Source organism: Crocodylus porosus, unplaced genomic scaffold (assembly GCF_001723895.1).
Source record: "Crocodylus porosus isolate Cpor-Errol unplaced genomic scaffold, CroPor_comp1, whole genome shotgun sequence".
Classification (NCBI taxonomy): Eukaryota; Metazoa; Chordata; order Crocodylia; family Crocodylidae; genus Crocodylus; species Crocodylus porosus.
Window position 1 is genome coordinate 22,650,308 of NW_017728948.1, and position 10,208 is coordinate 22,660,515.

Here is a 10,208-nt window from a genome sequence, read left to right on the forward strand (position 1 = left end):
GGATCCTATGACCCCAGCTGACTTCCTGCCCTTTGGGCGGGGGGCTGGACTCGATGATCTCCCGAGGTCCCTTCCAGCCCTAATGTCTATGAAATTTATGAAATAATTCCATTGCTGTAGCAAGGTCCTCCTTTGTACAGGTCTCACCAAGTAATCAGCAAATGAGCAGGTGCTCTGTGGTCTGCACTTCACTGCACTCGGATATATGCGTGTAATTAGAGTAGCCCCAGTTGATCATGTTTGTTTTTGATCTTCCAGTTTGCATGCACAGGCAGTTCAAGCATCACCGTTTTGACCAGTCTGTATCAGCCGCTCAGAGAAGGTCCTCCTGGGGTTCTAGGGCATCTAATTGTGCATAATCTTTCCTCCTTTAATCTCAATCATACCCTGTCAGCCATTGTGTCCAAGGATGCAGCATTGGTTGTAAACAATTTCGTGCTCTAAGCCCTTTGGTTACCCTTGTGTGATGATATAATAGATGCCTGGATTCCATCTGCCATAATCTTTCATTTTGGCTCACTGTTTTTCTTCTGATATCAGCAGAGGTACACTGGTACATTAGTCCATATCATATAAGCACCGATAAAAGGAAAATTGACTTTATCAGCAGTCGGCTTTTTTTGGCTGATGTAGCTGATAATGTTACTGATAAATGCTGCATGAATACAGTGTGCATGTGGCCATAAGTGCAGCCCAGGAGCTTGGAGAGCAACGTCCAGCTGGTAAGCCTGTGAGAGGGAAAAACCATGGAGGGGTGCAGATCAAGGTCCCCGTGATGAGGGAGAAAGTGGGGCTGGAGCAGGAGCAGTCGCTGCAGCTGGGGCAATGTGGGGCACGTGACAGAGCCAGTGGCTTGAGCGGGGAGAGCAGGGTGGCTTCTGTCATTGTGCACACCGCCAGGGCGGGCATGGTTGGGTATGTGCCCCTTGGATCTGTGCACGGCGTGAGGGTGGGCTGCCATTGTGGGCTGGGGCCAGGGCTGCTCCAGCTTCTTGCTGGCAGCTGCACTTGGGCAGGGTGGGGCAGGCAGTGGTGGCACTGGGAGTGAGGTTACGGGTGGACTAGAGCTACCCCAAAATTTGCTGTAGCCACCCCTTCCACTGCTGCCGCCGCTTGCTATTCCCCCACTGGGCCTGAGCACAGTCACTGGAAAGGCTGGAGCAGCCCCAGCCTCATGCAAAAATCCAGGGGGCACATGCTCCCCATTCCTCCCCCAGGAGTGCATGCAGCCCCATTCCCTCTCTCACCACAGGGGCCTCAATCTGCACTGCCCCCCACCCCGTGTCCCTTTCCTCCCACAGACTTACCAGCCAGACGCTGCAGCATTTATCAGTGACATTATCAGCAATCAGATTGGTATCAGCAGATATGGCTGGTCAATAATTGGCCATCAGTATCAGTTCAAAAAATCTTTATCAGTGCATGCCTACATATCAGGTGGTACAGTGCCAGTCAGTAAATACAGGCTGTCCTTTGGTGTTGGCTTTAGACATTGTGTTATTTCATGACAACTGTTTTTTAGAATTGGGTTTAGTTTCTTGGCATGGACTGATCATTCCCATTGCATACTCTGTAATGGAGTAACACAAGGCAATAGCAGTGGTTCATAATGTAGTTGGGTTTGCTTCCCATTTTGAGATGACCACTTTTGAAGTATTGTGTTGTGGGCTTTCTCTTTCTTCTCTACATGTGCTTAGAAGATAAGTTTTTGGTCCAGTGTAACCCCTGAGTACACAGGTTCAGAGGATTAATCAGTGAGATTCCATCCCAGGTGTTGTTTAATTTCCACTTGGCTTCTCTGCATCTTGGTTGTGTTGGCATGAAGCTGGTTCTTATTGTAATAATCTCAGTGTGCATGTCAGTCTGTTCTTGACAGTGGTTAAATACTTCTCTTGCCATGTGATGCATAGATCATCGGTGTATATGAAATTCCTCGTATTGCTCTGTATGAGTTGGTCACTGGTATATATATTAAAGATTCTGCTCTGTGGAAGGCCGTTTCAATAGTACATTTAATAGAAATTATCGATTCTTCTCTTGGAGTACACATGGTGGGGGAACATAAAGAACCTGGGTGGTGTACCAGGTTTAGAAATGTGTTTGTGCCTGTTTTGTAATGCCTTTGTGGGATACTTTTTTATATCTTTTCCAGAATAAAACACAGCTGAGTTCATTGACAGCATTACTCACCATAACAGCAGAGGAGAAGACCAAGGTAATCATAGATGACTGAGTTTATATGATATTTATAAGGTAAAGTGATTTAGGGGGGCAAGTTATATGTTTTATTTAGTCATTTTGTGTTATTGCCTTTTGCTTTTACAGTACTTCCTAGGTTCAAAGTTTTGCCAGCCAATTCAATCTTATTGTGACCTTTTACTGTGAATGCAAATGAGTTTGTCCTTCTGTCATTCAGAGCAGATAAACAAGAGATAGGTTGGCTCTTTATACAAAAGCACCAGAATTCCTAATGTAGAAGTGATAGCTGAGAAATTCTGGGCCTCATTATATTTTTCTACCTAATTTTTCAAAGGAAATATTGTCCAACCCCAGAGAATGGTGACAAGAAATATGTACATTAGGGCTGTGTGAAATTTCACCGGGTGTTTCATTTTGAAGCTATTTCAATGTGTTTCGAGCTTGAACTAGCGAAATCAAAATGAAACAAAAGCTTTCGAAACAGCTTCAAAACGAAACAAGGGCACTCAAAACGTTTTGAGTTTTGAAGCTGGACTTACTTGGCTTCAGCACCAGTCCCAGCTGGTAGTAGCAGCCTCCTGGAATCCGGTGCACAGATCTGGGGGCCGTGCCCCCCCAGAAGGAGTCTGGTACAGGCCCTCAGGCTCCCAGATCTGTGCGTGGGATGACAGTATGCTGTTGCTGCCAGCTGGAGCCAGTGGCAGTTGCAGTCTTCTCAGCACTCAGCATGGGTTGCACCCAGCACCAGTCCCAACCAGCAGCAGCAGCTTCCTGTCATCTGGCGCGCAGATCAGAGGTCTGCCTGCACCCCCTGGAGGGCTGCAGAGCTGTGCCCAACTCCTCCCAGGGTGCAGGCCCCTGATCTCTGCGCCGGATGGTAGCACCAAGCTTCCTGGCAAGGTGGCAGCAGCAGTCTCCTGTCATCCAGCATGCAGATCAGGGGTCCGGACCCCCTGGAGGAGGCTGGTACAGCCCTGCAGCCCTCCTGGGGGTGCGGGCCCCTGATCTGTGTCAGAGGCTGCTGCCAGCTGGGACCAGCACTGGGCACAGCCTGTGCTGAGCGCTGGGAAGATTGGTGCTGCCACTGGCAGCAGCAGTGTCCTGTTATCCCGTGCACAAAACTGAGGGCCTGTACCCTCGGGAGGGCTGCGGGGCTGTGCCATACTCCTCCCGGGGGGTGCAGGCCCCCAGATCTGTGTGCCAGATGACAGGAGGCTGCTGCTGCCTCAGGCTAACAGCAGCAGCAATCTTCCTGGCTCTGGGTGTGGGCTGTGCCCAGTGCCGGTTCCAGGCTGCAGTACCAGCCTCCTGTCATCTGGTGCACAGATCGGGGCCCATGCACCCAGAAGGGCATTGGGACTGGGCCAGACTCCTCCGAGGGGGAACAGGCCCCCGGATCTGTGTGTTGGATGACAGGAGGCTGCTGCTGCTGCCTTGGGCCAGCGGCAGCACCAATCTTATAGTTTCTAGGGTTGGAAGGGACCAGAGCAGATCATCTAGTCCGACCCCCTGCCATGGCAGGAAAGAATACTGGAGTCAAATGACCCCAGCAAGATGTTCATCTAACCTCCTCTTAAATACCCCCAGGGTAGGAGCCTGCACCACTTCTCTTGGAAGTTGGTTCCAGACCCTAGCCGCCCTGACTGTGAAGTAGCGCCTCCTGATATCTAACCTAAACCTACCCTCTGCCAGCTTGTGACCGTTATTCCTGGTCACTCCTGGCAGTGCTCGGGGGAACAGGGACTCCCCCAATGCCTGCTGATCCCCCCTGACTAGTTTATAACAGGCCACTAGATCCCCCCTCAGCCTTCTCTTTTGGAGGCTGAACAGGTTCAGGTCCCGTAGCCTGTCCACATAGGGCCTGCCCTGTTGTCCCCTGATCATACGAGTGGCCCTCCTCTGGACCCTCTCCATGCTGTCGACATCCCTCTTGAAGTGTGGTGCCCAGAACTGGACGCAATACTCCAGCTCCGGCCTGACCAGTGCCGCATAGAGGGGGAGGATCACCTCCTTGGACCTGCTTGAGATGCATCTGTGGATGCATGACCAGGTGCAGTTGGCACTGGTCCCAAGTGGCAGCAGCAGCTTCCTATCATCTGCCGTACAGATCTAGGGTCCTGCACCCCAAGGAGGAGTCCAGGACAGCCCTGCAGCCCTCCGAGGGGTGCAGGACCCGGATCTGCAGACTGGATGATAGGAGGCTGCCACTGCTGCCAAGTGTCACAAGTTTTGCTTTGAACAGTTTGAAAGTGCAGTTCCCCAGAAACCTCAGAACCTATCTCCTTGAAACTTGGCAGGCATCGTGCCCAAAGAAGGGGCTATCATCCTTACAAGTTTAATCCGAATCAGGCAAGAAATGACAAAGGTTTAGGCATTTTCATGATTCCCCATTATAGCCTATGGGCGAAATGTCAAAACAGTGGAACAGTTTCAATGATATGTAATGGAACAGTGCTTTTGAAACAAAACAAAACCTGAAATGAAACACTGTCCCATCGAAACGGCAGTCAAAATGAAATGGTGCTGTTTTGCACCGTCCTAGTGCACAGCTGCTGTTGGCCTTATGCAGTTTGATTATGTTTTTTTGTTTCTGGAGCACATTCCAGAAGGGCGAAGTCATTTTACATATACTGAGGAACACACTGCTCTTTTTAATGACTCAAATATCCATAGTGGGGACCTAGGCATTCTCCCTTCCACTATATGCTTCTGTCCTTGACTTGTGGAATACAAGCCTGCAGAGTAACATTGATTTCAGGAAGTAGTGCTTTTCTTCCATTACATTTTCATTAGACAACTCTCCACTTCATCTGACCTTGCTAAAGTAAACTCTTTACTAAGCTCAGCACCCTCCCCTCACCTCGCTAGCAATACCATTAACCATTCAGGCTGGTTCATTGCAGGGAATCTCTATTAAGTAGTAGTGATTAAAGTGGTGACACTGTGAGTGAGCACTGTGATTACTGGTGCTCACTCACAAAGAGGAAAATAGTTTATTTCACCCCAAAGCTACGTTGCTATGGTTGTGTTATTTGTAGTTTAAAGGTCACATTGACAAGGCAATTGCAGAACAAGTGAAAACTGAGAGGAAATATCAGAGACAGGTACTGCATAGGAAACTGCATAATTTGTGCAGCATTTAAGTAAATAGGAGCTGATTCTTATGCGAAGGTAGAGTTATAGGATCTTCAAGGAAGGAAAACGCTGAGAATCAATGGGTTCTTGAGTAAGCCTATGCATTTTACCTGATATGACTTATAAGGGGAGGAGAATTACTAGCAAGTGCTTCTCTGCCTCAGATTTCACAAAACTGTAGAAAAAAGAATAATGGTATCTCTGGATCATTTAAAAATATTGAAATTGTTTCTTTTGCCATCTGTAAGTTTTGGCTTGAACTTCTAAGCAAGAATAAGTTAGTAGTTTTCACATTTCTTCACATTTTAAAAAGTTCCCAAAATGCTTAAATCCTAATAGGCAATGGGGTTTAAAAACTTTCGGAGTGTTTTGAAAAATAGAAACATCTCCAAAATTTTGTTAACAAGTTCAAACAACATAGTTTCTCCAACCTTATTCTTAATCTGAAAAATGGTGAACCATTTTGGCTGAGACCCAAGTTGCCAACATAAGACTTTCTTTTTACTGACAATCTGCAAACGTTTTAATGACACTTTTTTAACTGTCAGTGAAAGACTAATTTTCTTGGATTGGTAACCAATGACTATAGCCATGGTTTTATACCCTGTTGCCCCCCGTCACAAGAGTCCTCTACTTGCCCCACACCCTAAGGCCCCTGATCTCACCCTGCACCGTGTGCATCCCCCTGGCCAACCCTCCAGCTTTACCCTGCCAGTTCTGCTGCCCCATGCTAGCATGGACCCCTGAAGGCGCCTACCTGTGACCCAGCAGTATTACAGGACAGGAAGAAGCAGCACTGTGTGGCTAGAGGGTGAGGGGCCTACAAAGCATGGAAAGAAGGTTTCCTGCAGAGTGCTACACTCCCGCTCAGATGCTAAGTGCCACTGCTCTGCTGTTTGTGTGCTTCAATGAATTTCCAGCCATCCAACTTCTTTCTGAGAAGGATCTTCACAAAGTAACTGGAGCTTGATTGTTTTTACAGAATGCTTGAGTTTATTTATAGACTTTAGAGACAGGCATTTTTAGCCTGCCTTTTTACTTTTTGTAAATTTACAGTTGGCAACCCTGATTGAGACTTTATGGAAAAAGGAAAATACAGCATGAGACAGGTGAGCAGCACAGATGATTTTGTGTGGAACATTGGTGTAACAGGGTGGCGCCAAGGCACCCACAAAAATTTTTTTGCCACCATCCTGTTTCAGGACAATCGGTCCCGCACTTTCCTGCCGTGCCTTTTTGTAGCAGTGAATATTTAAACTGTGGGAGGCTACCCTAATTTTAGTGGTGCAAACTACCCTCATGGCCCTGGCCTTATGAATCACCACACATGGTTGCTGCCTTCCCTACACTGTGTCCCATGCCTTACAGATGGCATTGTAATTGTCATGTCTCGTTCGTGTCACAATCTGTACACTTCTTGAGCTGGGCTGCCCTCCAGCTCATGCCCCCAACTGGGCCACACTTAACTGTTATATTCAGTTACTCTCTTGTCACATCAGGATTGTCACATCCAGTATACTCTACTGTCTTATTTGGTTCTACCCCTACCGGGCCTCCTCATCACTCAGTTCTTCTTCAACTCAGCCATACTCTTTAACTCTGGTCCCTCACTCATTTTGGGCCCAGGATCTCAACTCAGGACTCCTAGCTCCACTCAGGCCCCTCTGCTCCATTCCCAGTTATATTTAGACCTAATTCACTTCACACTGGCCTGGTTCTTTTTACTGAGGCTTTGCAATGGCCTGGCTCTGCCTTCTCAGCCTGCTCCATTTCACACTGGCCTGACTTTGCCTACTCAGGCCCATATCCACTGAATGACTTGGCTCTGGTCTGCTCAGGCCTCTTTACTTCATCCTGGGGCATCTGGACCCTCATTTTTCCATCAGGGTGTGCTTCCTAAGCCTTTCCCCTCCACAGGGTTACCCACAAGGCCGTGGGCACTGAGGCATTCCAGTGCCCTATCCTTGCCTTTCACTGGAAAGGCACAAGTGTGGCATTTCCTGGGGGCTGCCCCGCCATAGACAGTTCTACCACAGCAACCATCTCTAGCAGGGTGCATTTTTTGGTCTTACTGAGAACCAACCATCAGGCCACCCTAATCTCACTGTATTTTCTCCTAGGCCTTCCTGGAGACATACCTCTCCAGAGACATACCCTTGAGCAGGTATCCTCAAGCTCTCAGGCCCTAACTCCATCTCCTCATTTTCCTGGCCCGACTCCTCATTCTGGACCCTCATTCCTTAGGCCCACTCTTCAGGTGACTTTCCAGGCCACTTTCACACAGGCTCTGATGACCCTGGCCTGTTATCTCTTGCTGGTGGACTCAATCCAGGGACCTTTGCCTATGCAGGCCTGGCCCCACTCCCTGGCCAGTTAAGACTTGAGGCTCTCTGCGACAATGGCCACCCGTCACAGTGGGACTTAGTCCCTTCGTCCTTTTACTGAGCACTGGCCCCCAGTAGGCCAGTTGAGGTCTCTGACACCAGCACACATGGCCATCTACCCCCTTTCATCCTGGGCCCTCCTCTTTGAGCCCCTTCAAGTCCCTCATTCTCTACTGGGCTTGAAACCCTACCATGGTCTTATCCCCTGTACTTGTGAGGTACAGTCTGGCTGGGTGCTCTACCTCCTGTGCCCTGGCTCCACCTCCTGTGCACAGTCACCTTCTGTAGCCTGATGACCTAGCGATACTCTTGGCCTAGCTCTCCCAATGTCACTGGTCTTCTCTCCCCCAGACCAATTTCTCTGTCTCACAGCTAGGCTGGAGACCCCAGTCTGGGTACCTAGGAGCCTCCACCTCCCCAGTAGTTCTTACCCTGTCCCCGGATGGTAGAGATGACCTTCCAGAGCTGTGCTTTTCTTCTGCATGAGTGCTGATCTTCCAGCTCCTCTGTTGTTGTAGCCATCTTTTTGGACTCAGCTTAGGCTTATGCGTTGACTCAGCCCAGGCTCAGACCAGCCAGCTGCCCCCTTGGTAGTCATGTGAGGCCTCCTGATTCCCCTAGCTGCCAGCCTCTCAGTCTGTTGACTCCTTAATGGGGATCAGCCTCACCTGCTAGGGCTCCCACACTCTGGCTGGCTCCCTTTAAAGTTTAAGGCACATCCAGTGTCCTGTCAGAAGTTTAAATAAAGATTTAGAAACTTTGGAAATTTTTAAGATTAAGTGTTCCATCTAGAATTGTCCATAATGGCTCTTTCCATCAGGCGCTCTCTCTCTCTCTATATATATATCTATATCTGTATACCATTGAAGCTAGATTAGTTTAGAAGTTTGTGAGAATGAGTATGAGGCCAGAGGACGTATGTTTCTTCCTTCCTTTTTCCTGAATAAAAAAGGCCTTCATAAGGCTGGCCGAGGGAATGGACAGCAGGGAAACTCTGTGCTTTTATTGCAGCCCCACTGCTGGTCTCAGGGAATTGGGAAGAAGCCGTGTGAGATAAATGCAGAAGTATTAAGACCTGGAGCAGGATGGGAACAGGAAGGAGAGACTAGATTGGGACAGAAACTGAGGAGATGTGAAAGAAGGATAAGTCTAGAGTTCTATGATAGGTGGGGCCTGGGATTTGGAGTTGGAGGGATGAAGGAAGCCAAGGCTCACTAAGAAATGGAATCCAAGAGAATTAGGAGTGACCTGGTGGGGATACTGGGATTAGCAGCAGGGATGTGGAAGAGATGAAGGAAGTTTGGAAGGAATGGGACAGGAGTCAAGCTTGGGAGAAATAGGATTTGTGACTATTAGATGCATTCCACTTCAAGGTCTAGATTGGAACGTTCCTGAGCTATTCTTCAGTTATCAGACAGTATTTGTGAAACCCTCTGGCAAAGTATGCACTTCTTATTTTAGTGGCAGTCCTTGTGGAGGATGGCAAACTGTCACTGCTGCCAGTTACTTCATCCACTCGAATGGCAGAAATTTGTGTGAAGGATCTGAAAGTTACATCTCTGCTGACAAACCAGATAGGTGGCAATATGTTGCCACTGGATAGTATTTCTGTTTTTTTTCCATTTTTAAACCTAGAACATAACACACACATTAAAGTCACATTAAAGAAACATTATGTTGTAAAGCAAACATTCAAAGGTTAGGAAATAGCAAAATTAGACTGTCTGAACTTTGTTTGAACAATATTTGTTAGTAGAACAGAAATAGAAATAGTTCAGAAGTGGGCTACAACATGCCTGAGGACACAAAAAGGATTTTGTAAATGGAGAGAGGGAACTTATTAGAGAATACAGAGATCACAAAGATGGGGCAACTAAATGAGGTGTGAACACTATATACTAAATGATGACTGGTGTAACAGAAGTAAAAGAGGAGCTCCTATTTGCTAGGGTGTGATGATGTAACAGGCCGCAACTCCAGATTGATAAATTCAGTTTCTGCTCTGGGCTCTCCTTGAAGGCTGCCCCAGGCACCCCAGGTGTAAATGGGTACCTAGTCATCTAGTCTCATGAGTCAGAGGTAGCTTGATGTGATGGGAGCCACATCGCTCCCCTGCCTTCTGTGGTTATAATGTGGTGTGACTTAACTACATTAGTGTAATCAGTTGCTTGGCTTGGGAAGACATTTTCATTTGACTTTGGATAGCTTGTTTTTAGATCACAGTGGGCCTATCTACATATGCCCTTATGGCATCGTTGTTACTGCGGCATCATTTAGTACTTCCTTTTGGAAGTACTAAATTGTGGCAGTAACAGCTTGTACTGCACCGTGCCAGCAGCGCACAGATATTTTTAGCCGCTATGTCATAGAATCGTAGAATCAATGAGTTGGGAGGGACCTCGACAGATCATCTAGTCCGACCCCTGCCATGGGCAGGAAGGAGCACTGGGGGTGGCAGGGGTCATAAGACCTCAGCCAGGTGCCTATCCA

The 10,208-nt window shown here is 47.9% G+C and overlaps 1 protein-coding gene across 2 annotated transcripts in view; it reads left to right on the forward strand.

Moving 5' to 3' along the window:
* EVC2 (EvC ciliary complex subunit 2) overlaps positions 1 to 10,208 on the forward strand; it is a 175,676-nt gene that overhangs the window by 39,628 nt on the left and 125,840 nt on the right. For both annotated transcript variants that reach the window (XM_019553168.1, XM_019553167.1), the window contains exon 6: positions 2,153 to 2,215. In XM_019553168.1, coding sequence (XP_019408713.1) covers positions 2,153 to 2,215 — 63 coding nt within the window. The remainder of the gene's footprint in view (positions 1 to 2,152; positions 2,216 to 10,208) is intronic.